Source organism: Vanessa tameamea, chromosome 13 (genome assembly GCF_037043105.1).
Source record: "Vanessa tameamea isolate UH-Manoa-2023 chromosome 13, ilVanTame1 primary haplotype, whole genome shotgun sequence".
In the NCBI taxonomy this organism is placed as follows: domain Eukaryota; kingdom Metazoa; phylum Arthropoda; class Insecta; order Lepidoptera; family Nymphalidae; genus Vanessa; species Vanessa tameamea.
In genome coordinates this window covers 10,440,259-10,467,695 of record NC_087321.1, presented here as the reverse complement: position 1 = coordinate 10,467,695, position 27,437 = coordinate 10,440,259, and the positions used below count along the sequence as shown (strand labels likewise).

The 27,437-nt window shown below is 31.9% G+C and overlaps 2 protein-coding genes across 6 annotated transcripts in view; one reads left to right on the top strand and one right to left on the bottom strand.

Annotated features, from left to right (window-relative positions):
* The window catches only part of LOC113396502 (calmodulin-A-like), a 224,856-nt gene that overhangs the window by 33,828 nt on the left and 163,591 nt on the right, over nt 1-27,437 (bottom strand). The gene's annotated exons all lie outside the window — the stretch shown is intronic.
* On the top strand, nt 6,220-27,113 carry LOC113396503 (troponin C-like). Its single transcript, XM_026634467.2, has 6 exons — nt 6,220-6,318; nt 6,477-6,507; nt 12,076-12,219; nt 18,102-18,218; nt 24,944-25,075; nt 26,581-27,113. Exons 1-6 carry the CDS (start codon nt 6,316-6,318, stop codon nt 26,607-26,609), a joined length of 456 nt encoding a protein of 151 aa, XP_026490252.1. The 5' UTR covers nt 6,220-6,315; the 3' UTR covers nt 26,610-27,113.

Here is a 27,437-nt window from a genome sequence, read left to right as displayed (position 1 = left end):
ATTTTAAATATAGTAAAGTATATAAAGTCAGAATTATTTTCGATTAAGTTACGTTTTAAAATGTCATTTTCATTTGTTGTATGTTAAACCGCGTATTTAACTAGTTGCAAGCAATTTAATAAGCTCCCTAATTCTATTTAATTTGAAATTCATAAGTAATATTAGGCGTGATTCAGTTTAGTATATCGTTTTTATTTTTATAAATTTATTGAGGAAAATGTGACCAAATTGTTAAGAAAAAATATATATAATTACATTTTTAAATTAAATTACTTTGATAATTAACCAAAAAGTTTCAATATATCATATTAAATATTTACTATTGGTATTTTTTTTTAAATGTATTTAAAACCAGTTTTCACGGGTAGAACGATCTTTATAAAAATATTATATCGAAGGACATAAATACAAAGAAAAAGCCTTGTTTTTTTTTTGGACATGGTAAGTAGCATGCAGGACAACTCTTGAATAATGATGAATGGCTTAAAGAACAAACATACAAACATTCATTTTTGTTTATTAAGAAAATTATTCTGAATATTTCATAAGCTAGATATTCTCGTAACGAATGCCTTAAAGCAGTAAAATTTATATTAGAATTTCAATATAATTTTCTCAGTTATACAATGAACGAAATGTCGAAGTCTTTTGAGACTATCTAGCAATAATGCACTGTGATTTCCAGATTATATTTCATTCCATTCGTTCATTCGATTCCGTTGGGAAATGAAGATATAACGAAACGGTTTGAAGTTTCCATTTATTTCGAAAATGGTATTCTTTTTTTAAATAAAAATTATTTTGCAGTGAGCATGTGTTTTTTATTATATATGTACAAACATTACTGATAAGAACTGTCATTAGTACGAGTAATTAGTAAACGTGTTCAAATGTTTCAAAGTGTTTGTTGTTGTTTTTTTTATTGTTATTATAGCATAGATCTACCACAAACAGTCAAAGTAAAATCCCTCAATTTTAAGGTCGGCTTAAGGAGTTTCAGATTTACCATTACTTATTTTTAATACGACTTTTTTAATGAGAGATAAAATATAGAGGTACAATGGCCGAGTTTTATGAATAATAATAAAAGTAAAATTTTTCATAATTAACTGTGACAAATATAAAGTGAACTCTCATTTCAAACATATCCATATTAACTAACGGGGGTTTAACGTTCATGTTTCCGTAGTTACACTGGCTCGCTCACTGTTCAAACCGGAACTACGATATTTTATAATTGACTAATGTGTATAATTACCTGTGTTCCGGTTTGAAAGATCGCTGCAGGCACAAGGGACATAACATCTCATTTTTCAAGGTTGCTGACGGATCAGCGGTGTAAGGAAACAAAATGTTTATGTTTATTTTTATAAGAATTATAATTGCAAGGAATAGTTATTTTTTATGGCACCAACGTCTAGTAGCGTATAAAGTATCTTATGTATTTATGTATAATTTTAAGTATTGCACATTTAACAGTTGATTTAATAATATCTGCTTAATACTTTGTACAATATTATTTTTTACTGGCAGCTTATAAGCTGACAGAGATTAGAAATACAAAAGAAACATTAAAAAAAAAAACTTTCCGTTTTATCTTTAGAAAGTCGTAAAGTAATAAGAAAACATTACAAACGTTGATGCGATAAACGTTTTTATTGTTCGCACATAAACACTATAATTCCGTGAAAAATAATTTCTTTGGTTAAACAGATTTATTGTTTTCGAAATAATCGTGTGGTTTCCTGTTTTCTATTTTCAATTCAAGTTCTCCGCCAATACAAACAAGAGCCGAAACGATTGTGGAATTTATTAATTAAAACTTTATATTTATATTACCGGCATATTTATAATATTATAGAATTACATAAACATTTATTTATTTTTCCGTCTAGTATTTAACTCGTGCTAATATGAATATGTTGTTATATATGTGTTCGAACATTACAAGCGGTTACGTTATCTTGTATTCGTATTTTTTTTTTTTTTTGATAGAACTTTTGTCTTTTTCATTCTGAGTTACTAACATAGGTTAAAAAAAAACAGCTAAATTGTATAATAAAATAACTAATTCAAGGATCTCACGTCAATAATCTAAATACGAAAACCTTCTCCGAAATGTGCTGCGTATTCTAATATAAGTTTTATGGATATTGGCTTTGTAGTTATTTTCAGTTAGTCATTACAAACAAGTCTGCTCATTTATTAGTAGTGGTACTCATAATTTTAATTTGTCCTTTTTAACACACAAAAGTATTTAATAATAATGTCTTCGGAGAATAGTACACCCGATCTCACGTCATGGGCGTCGTAAAAGCCGATTGAGCGTAATCCGCTCAACCTCGCTGTATAGTAGCGGGAAACTGAGCCACAAGCAAAAGCCCCAAGTTCCAAGGAGGATTGTAATCAGGCAGCCTGTCGTAATAATGCCGAATCTATTCTATGCAGTTTATTCATTGCTAGCGAATTCGGATGTGCGTTTTAAAAATAAGTTTCTCCTTTGCATTGGTGGCCTAGTGACTACAACGCGTTGATCTTGAACGAAGATTGCGTTTAACACTTTATTATACGTATCAGAACAAAATAGATTCAACAAAAGAAAATTCCAAACGAGAATTAGTATAAAAAACATGATTATCTTTGAAAGAGTTTTCTTCCAATACACCCTAATGTACAAATAAAGATATAGATATCAATTAGATAGATAACATATTTATCTATCTAATATTTTTTTACAGGTAGACAATCAGATATATCCTCAGTTACATATCTATATAATATATTACAAGTAGACAGATATTATACATAGATACATATGTACATACTTTATCGTATCAACTAGGATGCTCTGAACAGAAAATGTTGTTTGAATTTTTTATAATCTTAAAAATGCATAAAAATGAACAAAATCAATATTCAATATGCCGTGGCTCTTTCATAACGAAAAAAGTACAATGATGATTGGAAAATTCTAAAACAGTCCTTGGACTTTCACTGTTCATTTCCTATGCTTTCCTATTCTTCGGAACAGATACTTGATATGTGCATAAGAATTATGAAAACTAGGGTTGCCAATATAGTTCGAAGTATTGCAGCTCTATTGCCAATTGGCATAGTACATACATCGTAAAACTGATTGCTTTTGGGAAAGAAAAAATCTAAAACAGCGCCTGTGTACCGGTAGATTAATCGTAGAGAGGTCGATTGACGAAAGAATAACTAGATGAACTTCGCACATTCGGGCTATTCAAAGATCTTGAAAAGAGAGATTTCATCCAAACTTTACTTGATAGCTTTTTGCATTGCATTTTTTTGCATTAACAGCCTGTAAATTTCCCATTGCTGGGCTAAGGCCTCCTCTCCTTTTTGAGGAGAAGCTGTTGGACTGCACTGCTCCACCACGCTGCAATCCAATGCGGGTTTATTTTTGTTTTTATTATAATTTATTAATATTGCTTTATTTTATTATTCATTTATTTTTATTATATATTTTATTATAAATAAATGCGAAAGTAACTCTGTCTGTTACCTCTTCACGCTTTAGTGTGGAGATAGTTTGAGGCCCAGGGAAGAACGTAGATGAGTTTTTATCACGGAATTTATCGTGGAAGTTTGTATGGGGAATCGATCATTTCTTAACCCTAGAAAGATAACGTTATTTTTTTGTACTGAAAAGATAAACATGCGCCTGAGAGGCGCACTATTTTAATAGCCGATTTTTTTTATGAATGTCAATTATTTTTATTTCATTAACTACTGTAAATTGTTGAATTATTAATAAGTAAATAAAATACATATGTATTATTATTATTGTAATATGTATTTTGAAAATTTGTAGGATTTAATAAACCCTTAAAAAAAAGAACAAAAATTAGAAGTGTTCTGTACTTAGGTAGAAATTTTTAGAAATAGGTAATTTTTATAGTGTTTTCTCTTATTAACTAATTAATTATAATATAATCAGTCTCACATAAAAAAAAATACTGGAAAAACCAATGGTTAAAGACAATTGTTGCAAACATCTTTTTTATGTTCTCCGCACGCCATCTGTTTACATTTTGTGCAAGTCATCTTGGACATTCTTTTCTTTTTTTTTGTATATAAGCTACAGTACCGTCGAATTTTAGCTGGAGGTTCCTCATCAGCTTCGTCAGACATTTCTCGGTTAGTTTGTGGAAGGATATTCTCGATACTTTCTCTCAAGCGTCTTGATAAAGTATGAATTTCCAACCTAGTTTTCATCCATGGTGCTGTCAGTTCAGTGCTCAGTTTCTTCATATACTCTCTACGATTCAATGGTTTTTCTCCTTTTGTTAAAACATTGTAAGTGTAAATCACATAGGAATTGACAAAGGCTATGTTTAACATGCCGTAAAACATTTTCATTGGCCATCTGTTAGTTTTTCTAGAACAGGACTTCGAAGAACACAATTGGTCAAATGAGTCGACGCCGCCTTTAGTCTGATTATAGAACATAATCATTTCTGGTTTGCCAGTTGTAGAATTTATGACGGCGCCTTCATCGCACGAGGACAACATATACACCATCTTTGCCGGCTTCGGCTTGTATGATACAAGAGTTAAACATCCATCGAAACAGAACATAGACGTACCCACTTTTCGAGAACGAGTGTTTTTTAACTCTTCGGGAATTTCCCTTTTGTTGGATCTTACTGTACCCACAACAGTCAATTTGTATGGTTCAAGAAGCAATGACTTTGTAGCAGGGATAGAGGTGAACCAATTATCACAAGTTATATTGCGATTGGTGCCATGAATTGGTCGTGATAGCTCCTTCAAATAATATTCGCCTTGCGGTAAGCCGTGTGTATTTGTAGCTTTTCCAATATATGGCATAGCGTTCATCATGTAATGCGTTCCACTATCGCACATCATTGGGATTTTTATGCCGTACTTATTAGGTTTTATAGATATGTACATTTGAAAGGGACATCTGTCTCGAAACCCAAGCAATTGTTCATCAATGGTGACATTGGTTCCTGCGGTTTAATTCGTTTTACATTGAGCTATAAACATATCCCAAACCTTTCGAACTGGAGCCCGTAAATGAACTGTCAATGTTATTTTGTCCTTTCGCAGTAGCCCAAACATGCCTATTCTTGCCCCTGACCACATCATTAGGCGGAATAACTATGCGATGGTCATGTCCAGTACTTTCAGTGACATTCTGTGATGAAGTATCATTCGAATTTTCATGGATCATCATTTCATCTACCTACTCATCATCAGTATCGTTTTGCACATTGTCTTCACTTACATGGTCCTCAATCTCACTGTCACTGCCGTCATCTGCGCCTTCATCTTCTTCATTCAATAAAGAAACAATTTCTCTTTCATTCAACACTCTTCTGCTCGCCATAATGTTAAAACGCATCGCTCTAACAGCAAAACTGTGGTACTTACCGAAAAAAGCGGCCGTCTCTCGGGAGTGTTGACCGACGACTGAATTGGCGCGGAAACACTCTTGTACGCGCGTCGGTAACAAAATGGCGGCGAAATATGTATTTCGCGGGCGGCTCTGAGGCGCACGTTATCTTTCTAGGGTTAAGTAAGAAATGAATAACTCATTATAATTTAACTTTTTGTTAACATAAATAATGTTTCTGCAATTTTTGACCAATAAGTTGATTTAAATCATTTTACAAAAGTAATAGGTATGGAGTTAGGTTAAACAACAAGTAAGGACATAGGCTACATTATTAAATTTAACCCCCGAGGGGATTGGTCAGTGTGGAAAATGATTAGCTAAATTGACTTACAATTATTACTCAGTTCATATGACCATATGATCGTCTCCCAGTTTAAAAAATATTAATATGACATATCTCCTGTATGAGGAGGTAATGATGACAATGACACATTTTTTTTTATAGGCGGACGAGCATATGCGACACCTGATGTTAAGAAGTCAAAGCCGCCCATGATGTCTATGGCGCTGTAAGAAATATTTACCATTCCTTACATCGCCAATGCGCCACCAAACTTGTGAACTAAGATGCTATGAACTTTGTTCCAGTAGTTAACAAAATTAATAGAAAATATCAAAGTTCACTTAAATTATTATTATAATTCTCGGTAACATAACATACAATATATAATAAGGACTGCATTACATGCCCAGTGATGATAAGTACGTTTCTATCAAGTTTAGGAATCCGAATCATTACCCTGTCCAAAAACAATTTGCCGCGTGTCGTGTTTCCTTCGTGCATTATAATCGCCAGTTGGTTCCAGCGCGCGTCGATATTCCCGCGTTTTCTTGGCTCAAAGAATTAACTCGAATTTAAAAAAAAAATGGTGCGTTGATTATTTGTAATTTTTAAAGTGTTTTCAATTTTATTTAACGAAATTATTATAAAAATAATGATATCTATTAATTACACTATTATTATTTTTTATCTGTATTTTTAGATATAACATTCTGTGTTTATTAATCTTATTTTACGTCATTGCAGAATAATCAACTTGACGATGAACAAATAACAAGTAAGTCCTATAATTATTATATTTATTACGTCATTATTATAAAAACGTTTTTTTTTAAATGAGAAAAAAAAGGGTTTTTATTTTTTAAATTATGATTAAGTTAAAGGGAACAAAACTCAACTACATTATTTATTTAAAATTCAAAAGAGTAATTAAATTAATGAAATTCATAACCACATTTTTCACACAATATAAATGAACGAAATGCATAAATTTACAAAAGTGTCCGGTATTCACTCGCTCCAGCGGGTATAAATTAGATTAAAAATACATTTTAACCTTTAATGCCTTTCTTCAACGTAATTAAATTATTTTTAGGTTTTTATTTAAAGAATATACGCAAGCCAATTTTAAAAATCGTTTTTTACTTAATTTATTAAAGTTTTGAGTTGTAAAAATGTTGTAAGGTTTTATTAAAACCTTGTAAGCGTTCTGCTAAATTTCCACCCATATGGGTAGCACTTGGTATTAATTTCAATATATAATCTAATCAATTAAAAGAATAATCATTACAAGTAGCTCACAATTCATCACACACAAAAATATCGAGGTACATACACACAAAAAATACTAATCCACTCGTTTTCATCCCTTTCTCAAAGTCAGAGCATAAATCTTTTCTTCAAATTTAAATCAAACCACATATTTCATTATAATTTTAAATATCGTCATCGGAATCGCTTGACAATTGAAGTAGCTATCGACGAACATACAGTTAAAAATACTTCAAATTAGTAATCTTACTTTGTCTAAGTCGGCTAAAAATAATTTTATAAAATATCCATCCATCCTACTCCGTGTTAATATTGTCTAATATATTAGATTTCACGAAAATCTGTCAAATTCGAGTGACTCAGCAACAAGCAACAAAATTCGGAAACATTTTATTTTAACATTTTTATTTGAAACCATCTAATGTCTGGTACGCTATGTGAGTCTCTTTAAATGTTGTGTGTAAACTATTATTTGACACGACTTGTGCTCCAATATTTTTCATGATAAAATGTATACCGATTGACATGGTGATATGTTAAACTCTGTAGCAAGTGTTAAACTGTGTAGCAAGGCGGATAATTTAAAAGTCTTCTCCATACAAAAATACATAGATATACATGCCACTTTCATGGCGTTTATTATTATATAGGTAGACGGACGACGAGCATTGGCTACATGATATTAAATATACACCGCCGCCCGTAGACATTGGCGCTGTAAAAATATTAACCATTCCTGACATTGCCAAAGCGTCACCAACCTTGGAATCTAAGATGTTGTGTCTTTTTAGCCTGTTACGCTAACTGCCTCCCCCTTCAAACCAGAACACAACAATACGAAGTAATGCTGTATGGAAGTAGAATATCTGATGAGTGGGTGGTACCTGTCCATGCGGGCTCGAACCCTAACACCAAGTATATTAATATATATATGTCAACATTTTTTTTTTCTATATATATTTGTTTATTTTAATAAACAAGAATTCGTATAATATATAGATATCAAAGTTTAAGCTTGGAATGTTTTAGTAGCTGACGTAAAGGGATTCGAGTGTTAAATCTGATGTCATATAATAATAAGCATTAATTCGAATGAAATATATACCGATATCATGTTATGTTATAAAGTCATACAAGTGAATTACTGGAAATCCAAATTTTTTGTTCTTATTTATAAAAAAGTAGGTACCTTCCGAATGATATGAGGGCTATTCCCATTCCCTTATAGTAAATATCTTACAACATTATCATACTGAGCTGATTTAAAACAAAAAAAAGATTCATATTGATTACGGATTTTAATTAAAATCGTGATCAGTCAGTCATTTTCGTACTTTTACTCCACTGATCGTTATTCGTAGCCATCTTGACGCCAATTCCACTAATAAATAAGTAGAATTGATTCTCAGTTGCGATTGATCGGAGTTGTAAGGAATAGTCGAATTGTAAACAATTTATTAAGACTAAATTAATTCATAAATCTTATTATTCATTAAAAGAATACTTTTTAGAAAAAAAAAACGCCTGGATTTAGGCTCGAGTTCCATCACTAACTGATTGAACACTAATTGTGAATAACAGCATTGTAAATCTGTTTATTTGAAAAGAGAAACTATGCAAGTTTCTTGCCGTTTCTTCTCGCTGGAGGCTACTTTCGGAAACGGTGGTAGTTTTTAAATGTTGACGATTCCAAAACGCTTCATTGTGAAGTTTACTTGAATAAAATGCCTTTTATTTGATTTGGATCGGAATAGAATCGAAAATTCATTATTGCCGTTATAAGTTAGTAGAATTGGCCCTCTGTTTCTAGCTTAGCGTAGCTTTTAAATAACGCAACGTAGACAATTCTACCAATAGATTCGGTTTTTCGTATGCAAATACACGACTGCGGGCTTAGATAAATGCTTTCAATTCGAATCGAAGCAGTTTCTATTATGTTTCCCTTTTTCAACCCATAATCATGTAGCATATGACTTTCTTTAAATTTTCAGAAATTTTCGTAGTTTTTATAAACATATTCGTCAATAGATATAAAACTTATCTAGCCTGCTGTCATTATTGTTGTGACGTCATTTAAAAAAATTCTATTACCATGATGTTATACATAGATTCAAAAGACAAACGTGCTGGTATTCTGGAATCATTATGCTTCGTTTATACACTCGCCGAGTATTACCGAGTATCTTATTCGGGTGTATTATGGTGGTACTCCCCACGAATACTCGTCCGTACTCGCGGTGTCGATTTTTTAACGCGAATCAAATGATCATTCGTGTGTATTCGTGCGCGGTGGCATTTTTATTTATTTTCGATGTATTGGACGAACGAGAGTATTTTAAATTCCATAGAAGTTTATCCATGATATGGTAACATAAACATCGCTTACACAAAGATAAAAAAAAAACACCAATTATGCTCGTTGAACAATTATGAAAGTGACTATTACAAAATTAAAGAAGAAAAAGTAATTCAGTCGACACAATCATATTAATAATTTATAAAATTTTAGAAGCAAATCGCTCGTTTTCTTGTCTTTTTGTCTTCGTGTTCGTGCACAAATTATTCAGCGATTTTTTCACTGATAATGTAAAGGGGACGTTAGGGGTTAGCCACTAAAGTTAGCAGTGTGCCTGAATAGTGCCACTCTTAACTTTAGTATACGTTTTCGCAGTTTGATTGTTAAACCACTGAGCGTTTTACGTCTATGTTCACAAGCTAGTAAGAATTTAACAATAATAATCAAATTATGGCAGAATGTGTATCATGTTAATTAATTAATTTTATTTGGCAATTGCCAATCCAATCGTAAATTACAGCCCATATACATTGGCATTGTAGGAAATATTAACCATTCCTTACAATGTCAATTTGTCAACAAACTTTAGGACTCAGATTTTGGGCTCACTTACTCTTCAAACCGGAACACAACAATACAAAGTATTTGAAACGGGATATTTACCATGTTTTTTATTTTTATTTGGTGGAGCTCGATACTTCGACATTATCTACGAATGTCTTGTTCACGAGACTCGAGAGTAGAGAAGTCCACCAGAGGCTCCACCAGAAGTCCACCAGGCACTTATAGTAATAAATATAACCATGTTAATTTAGAATACAAAGTATTTCTTTGTGATATAACATATGATGAGGGTATCCAACCAGACAGGTCTGTCAAAAAGCCCCATCACCAAGTATTATCACACTTTAAGATGATAAGTGATTATTTAAAAATAATAGTTTATATATCACTATAGTTAGATAGACTAAGTATAAAAAGCGATGGCGTGTCTCATATGCCCGTGTTAAAAGTACAGATTGAAGGGATCAAACTTTGAATAGAACTAAATCCGAATATTGAGTCAGAAATTTCGCTTTCACGTTTATTCTGAATAACTTGTCAGTTCGTATGAAGCGTCGACGTGATGCCTTTTATCCGACGGTATAGAAAAAGTTACCAGTGCTATAAAAGTCAATTCGAAATATTGGAGTTTACGGGATACGCTTTATGAAAATTGAAAACTTTATCTGCGCGTTCGATTTGGAATATAGTTTTTCAATTATAAAAATCATTTATTTTTCAGGAATATATAGATTGATAATAAATAGATATAAAAAAAAAATGAAGCTGCACACGGTTCGGAATGTAGATTCTAACGAGAAGAACCGGCAAGAAACTCAGTAGTTACTCTTTTTCAACATTTAAAAATACAATCATGTTAATTTACAATTATATATGTATGTAATATATCCTGCCTGAAAGTCAACAAGTATTAACTCCACGTTTTATTATCATCTGTATAATCTTGTATTGATAATATGCCTTCTTTAACCTTGGTACTGTAAGAAATATTAATCATTCCTTACATCACAACAATGTGCCACCAAACTTAGGAGCTAAGTTATGTTCCTTTTGCCTGCAGTTATACTAGCTCACTCAAGTTTCAAACTATAACACAACAATATTAAATATTGCTATTTGGCTGTTGAATCTTCCCTATATCAATTTCTGTGCCGCTGATCCAAATATACAAAATTTCATGATGATGATAGTTAAATATTTCAAAGCGTAACAAGCAAACAAACACAAAAATAGACTCACTTTTCTATTTATAATATAAATAAAAATTCAATTTCATATAGTTCTCATTTTGACTCGTCACGTTCTGGGATCTCCAAAATCGGTGCTGTGTAGAAGAATGTCTGCGTGTTCATATGTCTTTTTATCCATATACGTGTAAATATATGTGACTGAATACACTTAAGGTGTGTGTGGTGTATATATTTATGCATGTGTGCTTAAGTATACAGTCGTATACAAAATCCGGAGTTATACGGACATTTAATCTTCCCATGTCTTTAGAATTCATACTCCGCTGTCGCCTAAAGAATTTCTCAAAGGTGACTTTAGGAACTAAACCTCGTTTAGCTTGATGAGTTTTGCACATTTCTATAAAAAAAAAAAAAAACAAGCTTTGCCGTGGTATTATTTTTCCTTAATTCAATGTAGCTCGACCTACGCAAATTCGACTTACGATCCCGCTGCGTGTAATTTCAGGGTATTACTTCCGGCTCAGTTTGAGATCAAATTATAATATCCAAACTTATTCACGATGCGTAATTTTATAGGGAAGTTGGAGTTTCAAAGAGAAAGTAGTCTTTTAATGAATAACTTGAAAATTGTGTACTTTACAGACATTAAATGCCTTATTGTTGGGCTAGGACGAGACAAGGCTTTAGTACGAGTTAGTGAAAGCTCCTATGTATCCAATATATGCAAAGACTTTAATCCAACTTTTGTAGGTTTCCTTTGAGATTCAATATAAATTTAGTCTGATTGAAGATTAACCCCAAAATATTCGTTAAAAAATTACGCCCTACCGAGCCATCTCAGGTCAAATAATTAGACAAAAGAATAACAATAATATTGAACAATTATTAGGTATGCGATTTATCGCCAATTCTGTCAAATGGTCGTCAGTGCACACCGTCGGTCTCAGAAAAAGCTCTTGTGGTAATCTATTTGCTTTTTGAATGTAGCCTAATATATATGTTTAATTATTATATTTTTTGGCAGTGTTGCGACGCGCCTTCAGCATGTTTGATTCGAGCAAGCAAGGTCGCATTGAGAAGGAAAAAGTTAGAACAATTTTGAACACGATGGTCCACAGCTTCGATGATAACGATTTGGATCAGATGCTGGACAATGAAGATGTAGATGGTATGTTAATATATTTCTTCTATAAGTAATTCCTTATTTGAAATAGTTTAATTTTTTTTTTTTTAAACATTTGTATATATAAATGTTATTTTCTAACTAATCAACCATTATGTGCTCAATCCAAGCAATAAATATTTAATTTTTTTTATTTATATAAGTGCTTATTTTATTAAAGGAATAGTAGATAATTCTTTTCTGCATAAATATATTAATAATTCAATAAGACTTTTTATATTTCAATATTCTAAATCCCTAAAACGATATGGTTAGAAAGAATGTTACTTGTGAGATGACGTCCGACAGGGAAGTATGGAAGAAGAAGACATGCTGCGCCCACCCCAAGTAACATTGAAATAAGGGCAGGAGGATGAAGATGATTCTAAATCCCTAAGTTAAATATTTACGTATTTAGGAAAACATTTAGACGATTTACCTTAAAAACATATATAAATACACGTATAAACTTTCGATACGATATCTCGATCTTTGGACTAAATACAGCCGTGAGAAGGAATGTCATAAAAATCGTAACACAGTCAAGAGATGTACCAATATAAAACAGTAACTCTATTCCGGTGCGGCCAATGTAACACTCGACGCTCGTTTCGATCGTTAACCGTTGTAAACGATTTACTATGATACGCTATTTTTATTCTTGTATCATTTAATAATTATAATTATTGATGTTATTGTCGCCTGGCAACATACGTTGCTTACTAGTTTTTGAAACAATGTTCTTTTAAGCGGCTTACAATACAGTGTAATGGCAGAAATCGTCACGTAACGAAAAATCTCTCCTCTCTCTTTCTGTTTCTCTTTGTCTCTTTCTGTTGCATACGGTTGAATATATAATTATTTAAACAATTTTTTTTATTGGTTCAATTCATATGAGGTTTTTATTAACATTTTCTTTTTTGTCATTAAAGTATTTATAAGTTGTTAATTCATTTAATGTTGTCTGTTACATTACATTACATTAGCAGCCTGTAAATTTTCCACTGCTGGGCTAAGGCCTCGTCTCCCTTTGGGGAGAAAGTTTGGAGCATATTCCACCACGCTGCTCCAATGCGGGTTGGTGGATTACACATGTTACAGAATTTCGTTGAAATTAGACATATGCAGGTTTCCTCACGATGTTTTCCTTCACCGCCGAGGACGAAATAAATTATAAACACAATTTGTCTGTTATTTAACGCAAGCGACGTCGGTCCAACTGGTTGTCCAATGACACAGCTCCTTTTATGTGAATATCTATTAGTTTGAGGATAACACCGACTCTTATGCGGTGACAGCAAATGGCATGTCATATTATTTTGCCATTATGATCATGCTCCCTCAATTCTCTATCAAGATCTCTTTAATTATTCTATCAGTAACCACCAATTTCAACGTTTCACATTTGCCGTGACTGTACATACACCGGTAGTGCAGTAAGTAAAAATTACTTTACATCACCAAATTCAATACAAATTATTGGTATTTTATGATCGTGATCGACATCGAAGTCGAGCTATTTCATAGAATATCTCCACAGATCTAAACGTGGAATGCTTTTACGACTTTCAAGTAGTTATTCACGTTGAATAAAATGTCTCTCGTCATCAGATAGACATGATAATTTCACCAATGAGATATTTATTATATTACCAAGTACAGTAACATGAGTATAGTTTTCATAGTTTTACTTTTAATTTGGGGTATATTATAATGGGTCGGATTTTTTAATGTCTACATATAGACATATTTTCACGTTTTGTTTTATGTTCATATAGTTTGATTGTAGTGTGTGTCTTTTATAATGTTTTGTATCTGTGTGTATGTGCGAAAAGATTTCATAATCTTTTTATCTGATGACTTACATACTGTTAAATTGATAATCTTTCAGGGCATCGTACTAATCACTGGTACAATGCATATTTTTTTATTTAAAGTATCAAGTTAAGCAATATAAGCGTGGTTTAGGTATGAATCAAACAGAAATAAAAACTTCGGAAAATAGTGAAAAATTCAAAGTAAAAGTGCGCTATAGTCATTTTCTCGCGCGTCACGAGTTGACTCATTAGTCCTCGCGTTCGCGGTAACAGGCCGGTAGTTACGCGCAAGTTGGGCACGGCTTCCTAAATAGCATCGAAATCCGTTTGAAATATATGATATTGTTCTAAAATAATATGATATTCTTCTAAAATAATATCATGGCAATTAAATGTGAACCTACAATTCGCTTGGTGGGTCAATTCTTTTTTATTTTGTCTTTCATTTCATCAATGTTCCACACGAGTGGTACCCATGCGCCTGGTGTAACTTTTCATTACAGTTGTAGTTTACACCTACATACATAATGGTTACAATTTCTATCTCCAAACGTCAATGTTAATAAAGTTTTACTCACAATGGCGCTTATTAGGGTAATTTACGTGTAACAAAAGCAATATCCTGTATAGCACTTCGTCCCCTCAACGACCCTTAAAAGACACTTAGGGTCGAGGGAACTAAAGACTGATACAACTAAAGGGACTCATGTAATGTCCTGTTGGGGATTTATGTTCGCGATTATTTCCAACAAAATTAGTATTTTTTTCCGTTGTCAATCCGTATTCTATGTTACCTACTCGAATACGTATTAAGTCGTTATAAGAAAAACATTATATATACGAAGTCAATGTCCAAAGATTATCATTTATCATGAACGTATCGATTATATAAGAAATATTATTATTTCTTCATTTTAGGGATTTTATTTAATCTCCTGGTATGTAACATATTTGATATAGAAAAGTCATGTAGATTACTGTCACAAAGCAACAAGCTTAGTACGATTACGTGATTCGATTTTGTATTTGCAATTCCAAATAATAGTATTTATTATGCTAACGGTACTCGAAAACACTTCAAATCGGCCCGATATGTTGGTCAGCATATGCATGACCTGTGACTGACCCGACCTGAACCTATTGCGACTTTATATGCCATATTTTTACATTTAACAATTGTCTAATCAATTATTGCACTGAAAGTTTGTATGAAAAGGCTCGTTTATGAATCGCGCTAGCGTTTGGCTCTCTCATATGTATAGCGTCTCGATTGTAAAACTATAATGTTGACATTTTTGGGACTATTTCAAACTAAACTACAGAAATGGTTTTTTGGATCGTGAATGTACAAAAATCAGTTTTACATGGATGTAAAAACATACTTGAAATTTTAAAAATCTATACCGAACTTATATAAGACACAATTCCATATTTAAATTTGGTATACAACCATGTTATAATACATTTTATTATACTTTAAGCTATAGTCAAAAACGTATCCAGGTGGATTCAAATCAAACGATAAATACGGTAGTTTTAGAAATTCTTTTGAAATTTTAAACCATTTCATCGAATATGCTAACGGTACTTGAATTAATGGCCGCATTTAAAATCGCTCCGATCCGATAGTAGGTTGCCGGTTCCAACGCTTGCGTATTGCATACTAAGGGTCTTTAATGTCCTCCTATCTATTTTTTTAAGTACATTTATGTAAATAGTTTCAGATAGTATCATTGAAATTTCAGGTATTTTATTAGAATTCGAAATTTATATATTTTAAGATAGTATCAAATGTAAAGAGTTTAAATGATTCACGTAGAATGATAGAGTGGTTTTAGTATAGGCGGATAGAACTAGAGGTTCAAAACTGGGCGTAATCCGTTGATTTCTCATATTATTTATTAGATTACGAAAAAGATGAGTTCAGTGAGCGATAATAACTGGATATTAAATATTTGATTTTACTTACAAAATAATTTTCAATTGATGGAAAATAAAAATAATTCACGTCCGTCCCGACTTCGTTCGGATGAATTAAGAATTATATTCACTGTCCGTTCGCAGCGCCACCTACCGGGTGATATAGATCACAACACAAAACAAGAAAATATCGAAGTCGGTCCAACCGCTTAGGAGTCAGTTACATACACACGTACATTAGATCTATATATATATAGATTTTTTATTTTCAGTGAATATACATTTTATTTATATTGTACTGTATTAAAAACGATGTAACAAAAACCCTATTGGGTTTATCCGTACATCGGTATTCGTTGTCAACACTTATAGACTTAAAACTATACAATAATAACAAAATAAAATATAAAAGAAACAAAAATCAGGTACAAAGCAAATAAATAATGTTACAATTAGTTGTTTGTTTTTTTTTTTTTCATAAAACAGCGATACGTGAACTGTCGCTGTGACTTTTCATTAACCGGATTAGAACAACATCGTTTAGTATAGCGTATACAGGTTTTCCATGTATTGTATTAATTATTTTTTTATAATTAACATTTAGATAGATAGATAATTTAAAAAAAAAATGATATGATACAAAAAATAGCGCGATTATTAATGAAATCAGTCGTAGAGCCGATAAAAGTCTCCATTTAGTATAAAGAACTAATATTTAAGGGTAAAAAAATGTTGCCATGAAAAATTGTGTGAATTAGTGACGAAACGAAACGGCGTCCAGCTCAGCACGACGACAAAACAACTACTCGACATCAAATATAATCCCCGGTTAAACTTCTCTAATGTTCAAGTTTTGGTGGCGTATTCACTAAATTCCATATTATACTTGGTGTTTAGTTGTTAGCTGAAAACTTGAATAGATTGTACGTCATTTCTGTAACGTATGACACAGTGGCACATATTAATAATTTATTATCTTAATAACTATACTATGCTGTATACATAATATATAAAAATCGTGAGATATCATAAGAAAACCGTTTGGAACTTTGTTGCTTACGCTGTATATTACGTATTAAATAATAAAAACACAAACACCGTGAAATAAATAAACAACGTTTGAGAAAATATAAATAACAAGAGCCGAGATGGCCCAGTGGTTAGAACGCGTGCATCTTAACCGATGATATCGGGTTCAAACCCAGGCAAGCACCACTGAATTTCCTGTGCTTAATTTGTGTTTATACTTCATCTCGTGCTCGGCGGTGAAGGAAAACATCGTGAGGAAGCCTGCATGTGTCTAATTTCAACGAAATTCTGCCACATGTTTATTCCACCAACCCGCATTGGAGCAGCGTGGTGGAAGATGCTCCAAACCTTCTCCTCAAAGGGAGAGGAGGCCATAGCCTAGCGGTGGGAAATTTACAGGCTGCTAATGTAATGTAATGTATGTATATATGTTATTAAAATCACGTGTCAATTAAAACAATCACAAAAAAATAAATTTGGATAATATTATAAATAACCGTAAAATGAAATCAAAAGATATAAGAAAAGAAAAGAGAGGGGAGGATCGCCTGGAGGAGCATAACCCTTTTAAGCTCTTTCCTTACGTGACGATTTGTGTCAGTTCACTCTACTGTACATACAGCCACGTAAAAGAACTTTGTTCCAAAAACAATTTATGTTAATTGAAAGATTATACAATAAAAAAAATACTACAAAAATAATTGAAATATAAAAGTGTAAGTATGTGTATCTGTATGTAAATTTATTAGAACCACTATTCACAGAGAACTAATGAAAAAAATATGTTATTATATATGTATATAAACGAATATTCGGATAATAACACTATTGTTTCCAATTTCATATGCATGCAAACATAATATGATATATAAAAAACATACACAATACTTTATTTCAGTATAATATATACGTATATATTATATATTCTTTAAATTAAAAAAATTAAACAAATTATTTAACCAATAATATCGGATGCGTCGCAACGACGTGTGCCTGAGTATTATTTATCGACAACACGACTGATTAATATAAAATCATACTAATATATCATGAAAAATTATTTTATTTACTTAAAATAATTTTGTTTTTTTCGAAAAATTAACTAAATGCTATCACTTTCAGGTTCAGGGAAGCTGAACTTCGATTCGTTTGTTCGAGTCGCGACACACTTCCTCGATGAAGACGACGAGGCTTTGCAGAAGGAACTTAAAGAAGCTTTTAGACTTTATGACAAAGAAGGTAAACTATGATAACTTAATTCAAACAAAGACAAAAAAAATGAAATAAAAAATAAACTAATAATACGTGCAAAAACTTTTTTATGATTACGCGAATGAATGCGCATATTACATAATAAAACATAATAACATAATCAGCCTGTAAATTTCCCACTGCTGGGCTAAGGCCTCCTCTCCCGTTGAGGAGAAGGTATGGAGCATATTTCACCACGCTGCTCCAATGCGGGTTGGTGGAATACACATGTGGCAAAATTTCGTTGAAATTAGACACATGCAGGTTTCCTCACGATGTTTTCCTTCACCGCCGAGCACGAGATGAATTATAAACACAAATTAAGCACATGAAAATTCAGTGGTGCCTGCCTAGGTTTGAACCCGAAATCATCGGTTAAGATGCACGCGTTCTAACCACTGGGCCATCTCGGCTCTTCATCTCTGCGCGTATTAAAACAACGTTAAATATATGAGGATACTGTTAATTATATATTGATATTCGCATAACATAGTACATATATAACTTATAACAAAGAGACAAATTACAATACATCCTTATGGTAAACGTTTGTCATGACTGGGATATCAATTTAAATTGAAAATGGAAGTGTGACAAGTTACTTGCCGATTTTCGGAAAATCTACTTTCCGAACGGGGTTTAGTTTACAATTGAATTAAATACTGTAAAACGATACAGTAATAATATATACATTGTTGTTAATTAACACAGCTAAGGTTGCACAACTTTTTCGTTTGGCGGGTAATAGTCCATTGTATGAACAGCTGGAGAACGAATAGAAGACCGCACCTATGGCATTTTACTGTCGGAAAAGTGTAACCACTGGCTTTAGTGCAACCTTTGGTTATTTCAGAGTTTATTTTTATGTCAGTTAGGTAGGCGGACTGCCAAATAGGCCAGCTGATAGACAATGATCATCACTGCCTATAAATATCAGTACTATAAGAAATATTAATCATTCCTCATATCACCAATGCACCACCAAGATTAAGAACTAAGACGTCATGAGCCTTGTGCCTGTAGTTACACTGGCGTCATCCTTCAAACCAGAACCACCACACATACCACCATTTACCAGATATTCTACCACCAAACAACAGTACTCTGTATTGTTGTGTTCCGGTTTGTAGGGTGAGTGAGCCAGTTTAAATACAGGCACAAGAGACATAACATCTTAGTTCAAAAGGTAGGTGGCGCATTCGTGATACAAGGAATGTTCAATATTTCTAACAGTGCTACTATCAATGGGCGGTGGTGACCACTTACCATCAGGTGGCCCATATGTTCGTCCGCCAAACTATATCATGAAAAGAAAGAAAGGAAAGGAAAGCAACAACACTATTGCTGTTTGGCGGTAGATTATAATGAATCAATCTAGTGTCACTTAAACAGCGAAAATTTATATTACCAGTACAGTCGGGGTACGAAAAGATTCGTGACCTTAAGATCTATTTTCGTGTGCTCAGTATGAGCGATAATCTGCTTTACCGATTGAGTTTGACATGCGTCGCAATGTCATTATAAGTCGCACCTAGCAAAGAGTATAATAGCGTTTAAAAGCTATAATAATATTAAGAAGAAGCCGTCAATCGGTATGATAATTACCAACTTTTCACGAAACCTCATAGTCCTTCGTGAATGCTCGTGTAACATCGGAGATTAGGACATTGTCTTGTCTCTTATATTATATTCGCGAAAGTTTGTGTGTATGGATCTGGCTGATTTCTCTGAGGTATGGATGGATGTTTGTTACTCTTTCACGTAAAAATTACTGAACGGGTTTTATGAATCTGCGTATGAATATTCATGTTTCTTTGTAGCTTATTTACCTCGCGAAAGCCCGTTCTCTACGTTAGATTAAATAATTCTTAATAAAATAAATTATTGAAGCTTCACTCACACTAAGAAGCAAAGCTGTAAGCACGGTATTCAAAAACGGTGTACAGTTTCTATGAACATATTTTCGAAATGAAGTATCGAGCTTCAGTTCCGTTGGTTGAGAGTTACGTGTCATAGGCAAGTGATGTCATAAACACAAGAATATAATCCAAATGAAATATTTTATTGAACTGATTTATATAACGTGTAAATTTAATTTATATTTTATATATATTTAATGAGTATGATAAAAATGAATAGTTTTTGTATTAATAAACTATGACAAAGGACGTGAAGCTAATACTTGTTGACTTTCAGGCAGGATATATTATATATATATATATAATTGTATTTAACTGACATAATGTATATCAAACGTTGGAAAAGAGTACTACTGAGTTTCTTGCTGGTTATTCTCAGTAGAATGTGCATTCAACACCGGTGGTAGATTTACTAAATATAGTTCTGTAAAATGACGATTTAAAACTGCTTGCAAAAGCCTACTTAATAAAAGTATATTTTGTGGCTACCAAGCAGTTAAATACTAAACAGTTGTTAATTTTGTATTCCTGCGTAGTCATGTTTGAATAGTTTAAGGTTATGATTATTAAAGATCTTAATTATTGTAAATAATATAACCGATTGGATAAAAATTGATGGAAAATAATAACTAATTTAATTCAATTGAAATTTCTAATCTTCAATAAAACATCTTCAAAAAAGCGAATCTATCATAATTGTCCGTGATTCAGTTCAGTCGATGTCCTGGACGACGGCCAACTTCATCTACACCGATGAAATTTCAAAAACAATTGTATTATCGCAACGATTTAGAAACAATGTGACTTATATCGATGACGCTGAAGCAAATCGATTTTTAAATTAACCGTTAAATTAGTTTTGTAAAACTATCTGTGCACAGACATGTTACGATTAAAAATTCACACACAATAATTTCAAACGCAACTAAACCGTAATTTCAAAACAAAAACCTATTTGAAATACAATCTATTTATTTATTTAAAAAATATGGCACATTTCAGTGTTAATAATTTACTTGTGATTTAACTTTTCATCAAAACAATACACGCAGATATATACTAAGAATAACCTCCACTGGTGGGTCTAAATACATTCAAATTTGCCTCGAGGTTTCTTATGTATTGTAGGTGAACTAAGAAAATTAAGGCACGAAAATATGGCATGGAAATTTGTATGTTGAAATATGGAAATTTATGTTTATGTTTCGACTAAAATTTTATAATTATTTTTTACTTTTTTAATCTTCTCTTTTTTTTGTAAATTGTAATCTATATCTATAATACCTATTTATTTGTAAATTGTAATCTATATCTATGCTAATATTATAAAGAGGTAAAATTTGTTTGTTTGTATGTAGGGGGTGCGTTGTTGTAGGGGGTAATCTCCGGGATGAATGATTTAAATCTAAAAATATTTTCACTGATAGAAAGCTACCTGATTCCTGAGTGCTATAGGGGGTATAAATTATATTTATATCATATAATTTTCTATTAATTAATTGCACCCATGCGAAGTTGGGGCGGATTGCTAGTGTTTTATATATATATTATAACATTACGCGTATATGCTGTTAGTATTAAAAGTTACTATCGATAAGGGGCTTATTATCAAGCGAACAGTATTACCAATTAAAAATTTTATAGTCTCTTAAATATATTTATACACAAGAATGTACACTATAAATTAAACATATTTTCCATCAATGAATATTTAAATAAAGTAAAGTGTGAAAGACGATATGTCTAGAAAGAATGTTACTTGTGAGATGACGTCAGACATGCTGCGCCGACTCAAATAAAATTTGGATAAGGACAGGACGATGATATGATAACTTTTTAAGTAACATTTTTTACGATAAAATTCATGAATTTATCTTATAATTTTACGATAAAATATTATAAGATTTCTTTGAATAAATGATAATGTAAAAAAAAACTAAAATAATAATTTCATAATTTTCAGTCAACTCGTCTACAATTTATTGAATTGAAAATTATTTATTATGTTTTCGTTTAACGGTTAATTGTGAAGTAAATATTATAAATTACGGATTGCGCTTGTGATTAATGGGTCGTCTCGATATCGAGTGAATTCAATTACTACACTGTATCACAATCACTTTATAAAATAATTCATTGACGTTTCAGTACAGCGTTGGCGGTGTTTTAAAATTAGCGAATTATTAGTGCTAATTAGTTTGGTATGACTACAGAATATTTTTATACTTTTATTACATAAGCGTGAACTAAAAGCCGCTTATGTTTTTTTCTCATTATAATAACTTTTAATTTTATTAAATTTATATTTTCCATTGACTTGGTAGAACATGTCTTGGTAGACTGTCAAAGTTAATAACGCGTTTTTAGAACTAAGTTCTTTTACGCGGCTTACAGTAAAGTGAACTAGCAAACATCTTCACGTAAGGAAAGAGTTATGTCTGCCCCCAGGCGATCCTTTCCTATATTTCTTTTTCTACTATACGGTTCCACACAAGATTACTTTAAGTCACTTTTTGTTATTGTTTTTATAGAAATGTTATACCACTGTAACATCTTTTGCGCAATAGAGTTACTCGTCAACACGAGTAGTCTTTTCTTTCTCACTCGAAACCAGATGTGACGGTAAATTCGACACAAAATCCAAACACAAGAGGTTTTCGATGCTTTTGAAAATTACAAAACTGTAAAAGTTTAAACTTCTAGCTTCAAGGGTGATTTTATGTTTAAGTAATTTTAATCTTTTAACAGAAATCCCATTTTTATTGGATTGACCGTCTACCCAGGTTCAGCCCAGAATTCCGGATCTGTAGCTTTGTTAGCTAGAAACTGGACCGATGATTTCGTTAAAATCGTTACGTCTATAATTAATATAAAATTAGTAAATGCGTTTTCGTGTAAATTGTTTTGAAATGTTTTAATGGATTTGTTTGGTTGTATTTTTTTGGAAAGGAGTTATTTTACGCGGCTTACAGTAGAATGAACTGGCAGCAATCGTAGCAGCCAGATACCACTTTATCTTTCTTAAACGGTTTAATATAAAATTATTTTAAACTTATTTTTTGTCATTGTTTTAATTCAAATGTGGTTTTTAATAACAATTTTATTCCTTGCCATTTATTTATTCTCATGCGTTTTTAATTTATATAATTGTGTATGTTATTTAATACATAACATGTAAAGTACTTCGTTCAAACCGGGTGTCCCACGAAACACATATTTTTTTTATTTTAAAATCGTCGAACAAATTATTTCACAGCTGGAATGATTTGAAATTTTACGCGATTGTAAACGTTTCCTGTCTGTTGATTTGGTTTGCTTTAATTCAGTGCCAGATTTATACCTGACGGATAGAATTGTTCGCGAGAACGCAAGTTATTTTGTTGCTGATGTATTTATTGTTTTGGAAAATTTATATTTTGATTAGCACTTAACGCATTAAGCGCTCAGCTGATAAGAAAATTGCTTCAGACGTTATGCCGATGGAAATATTGAATTTGTTTACGTATTGATTGAAACAGCTGGTTAATATCAGGAGAGAATTTAAATAAATGTGAAGAATACTTTTGAGAAATATCTATACAGATATATCTCAATAGTGTTTCTCACATTTGGAAGATTCACGATATTTTTATTTGTGAATAACGGAAACACTACATTTTTAACCGGATTCAAACCGTTTCCTAATTAAGATCGAGATGTTTTATTAAGTCGAGATGGCTACTGAGTCAGAACACGTAAATCTCAACCAAAGATTTCTCGTCAATTTTTCATTTGATAAATTAGAATGCCTAACTCAGTTCGCGATGACCTCCGTGGTCGAGTAGTGTTTACACCGGTTTTCATGAGCACGCCACTCCGAGGTCCCGGGTTCGATTCCCGGCCAAGTCGATGTAGAAAAAGTTCATTCGTTTTCTATGTTGTCTTGGGTCTGGGTGTTCGTGGTACCGTCGTTACTTCTGATTTTCCATAACACAAGTGCTTTAGCTACATACATTGGGATCAGAATAATTAATGTGATGTTGTCCAATATTTATTAAAAAACAAAGGAAAACGTTTTATATGTCTCAGATATATAGCCATCTCCATCAACCAATTGCATCATCAGAGCTATGGAGTAAGCTCCATACCATGACGGAATTATAATAGATTTTGCATTAATAATACTCAAGTATATATTATTTTATTAATTACTGACACGATAAAGTTAGACATATATGGTGTTGTTTCAAGAATTTTTTATTCATATTTCGATATACTTTGTTACGTTTACATATTTATTTTTGGATAATTTCATTTATTCTCTTCGTATTCGTAATAATTTCTTTGCCTATAATCGTAATTTAGATCGGTCACTTTACATGCATTTTAAAACTGAAGTGAATATAATATTTATCTTATTCGAAGATCCCGCTGCTTATATATTACATAAATCTAATCGTGCTCTGAAAACGTAAACATCGTTTGGAGGATGTTCAGAGGTGTTCAGCTGCGAGTTTTGTGTCTACTATCCAGTACTGAAGTTTAATAGTGGAATATGGTAGAATAGCAATCTTTTTGCTCAAAATTGTCTTAGAACAACTTTGCAGACTTTTTTTTGTATTGTTTTGATTCGATATTTATCTATTATTCTGATTTTAAATTTATAACATTAATAAACACAAGTATAAATGTATACATTACCGTATTCTGATTGGTAGAATTCATATTCCAATTTTGATTTAACATTTATATTCAAAAGAGCTTAAATTCAGTATCTACTTGAATAAAGTGTAATTTGGTTTATTTCAATTCCAGGCAACGGTTACATCCCGACTTCTAGTCTAAGGGAGATACTCGCTGCATTAGACGACCAGCTGACGCCGGACCAACTCAACGAAATGATTGCGGAAATAGATACCGACGCTTCGGGAACTGTTGATTTTGATGGTACGCATTTTTGTTCGTTTAAATTTCTTGGATAAGATTCGAGATAACTGAAAAAGTAAGTAAATTAACAATAAATTAATATGTATAATCAATCTTGAAGTATATCAAGTAATTGACTTGTTAGCTTATACGAAAGCTAGATTTGTTTATATTTAATTTAATTCAATAAGTACTTTACTCGGGAATATTTTCGCCATTTTCTAATTTAAATAAAGCTCCGTTCACGCGGTGAATATTTCAAGAAAAAACGGTGACATTACTGTTTTAATCATTTGTAAACGGCTTTTCCTTAATCTAATGTCCACCCGTGTGATGTAGCCATAATTATAGAACATATTTCGCGGGTCACGACCTACTTCTGGCTGACGAGTAGTGACATTTTAATTTGAGCTTTCGTTGACTAACAAAACACCAATGAACAAATTTAATTAATCTGTCTCTGAACATTTTGATTCGACTTTGTACAGAGCTATTTTTGGACAACGTTTTATTTTAATTTTGATACAAATATACAAGAAGAAATATCTTTATATAATTATACTAAAAATAGAATCACACTTATTACCACGAAAATATTCTACTAGAAGCCAATTGCAATAAAAAAACTAAATTGAATTAAATGTGATTGCGTTTATATTTTTAAAGAGCACAAATTTGATTTAACTTTGTTCTTGATGATTGATTTTCTACTATACATCATCATCCTCCTGCCCTTATCCCAATTTTACTTGGGGTCGGCGCAGCATGTCTTCTTCTTCCATACTACTCTGTCGGACGTCATCTCTCAAGTAACATTCTTTCTAACCATATCGTCTTTCACACAATCCATCCATCGTTTCTTTGGTCGTTATCGTTTTGTTGTTTTTTTTATATGTTAGTTTAGTTTATCGTTGACTATCTGACTACTACTAATCACGAAATCTCAGAAACTATAACACCGAAAAACTTGAAATTTGGTAAGTAAGTTCCGTATAGGGTGTAGATATCCGTATTTTACGATACTCTGCCCCTAAGGGGGTAAAACGGGCTGGAAGTTTGTGTTTTATTAATTTCGCGCGGGTAAATCCGCAAGTTCACCTTGTAGTATTATACAATTGAGTTATATTAAATATCCTTATCATATAGTTATAGTATTTGTTAACATAATCGTGTCAGTTTGCATTTATAACTGATACTCTTGATAGAACATTTCAAATACACATTCAGTGAATTAAAATTTATTTAAGTTCGACGAGTATTTTAAGATCAAATTCGAGTTCGATGTAAAATATATTACATTAATTGTAACGCAAAAAAGAAACTGTTATTTAGGTTCGAATATTTAAAAGAGTATCTCTTGTCCAATTCGAACAAATAATAGAGTTCTATGTCAAATATAAAAATCTAAGAATAAATGTTTACCCCGATTGACTGACAAATATACAAACTTTATTATTGTAGTAAATTGATTTTGAATATTTTAAAGTAGAATTTATTGTATTTTATTGTATAAAATTTTGTTTCAGAATTTATGGAGATGATGACTGGGGACTAGTGTGTGAGTTCCTAAGGTGTGGATATCCGTTATCGAGAATACTTAAAAAAATATATGTTCATTTACATCATTTTATAAATTTTCCTCATCGTTTCACAATTTTTTAAAAACATTGAGAAATAATAAAAATAAATAAGCAAAATTTAGCCATCTATCAAAGGTATATTTTCTGTTTTTAATATATTGAATATGACAACTCCAAGGTAACCTTCGCCTTGTTTTTGCAATATATTTTATAGAATACTTTGTAAATAACTATTGTAATCGATGCGAGATATAATCACTCAATCGCCTAAAAATCAGTGCGGGGCAGTGCTAACAGACTTGTGAAACATTCCCCGCAAACACAGAGCACAGGGCACACATCCGCGCGGGGCATATTCATTCCAATCGGTAACACCCAAACGAATCAAATCAAAGACGTATATCTACCGATTAATAATTTTTTCTCCATAAAATTGTGTTCTAGTCAATCCAAATAATTAATGTAATTTAATATCAATAAATATCATAGAATATATTTTTTAACTTAAAAGAAAATTATAATAAAATTTGTATTTAATTAAAATAAAGGCAGTCGTTTCAAGAATGAGTTTTTAATTTATAACCTTTTCACACTCATCGTTTATAAAAAGTAAGTTGACCAAATTAAAGATAAAAACAATTAAAATATTATAAAGGAAAATAAGGATTAAGAAGAGTTTCAACAAAAGATATTTGAATTTCGAAAATGGGAATGTTTATTCTTTTTTATTTATTCAACGGTCATTTCGAGCTTCAAAATAACGTCTTGTAAATAGCGGCTGTACTTCTGTGTTCTGGTTAGAA

Excerpts from the sequence above, each read along its gene's own strand:
- LOC113396503 (XM_026634467.2), top strand. Across the intron at positions 12,220-18,101 it reads GGACAATGAAGATGTAGATG|GTTCAGGGAAGCTGAACTTC; the intron begins GTATGTTAATAT and ends TATCACTTTCAG. Across the intron at positions 18,219-24,943 it reads TAGACTTTATGACAAAGAAG|GCAACGGTTACATCCCGACT; the intron begins GTAAACTATGAT and ends TTTCAATTCCAG.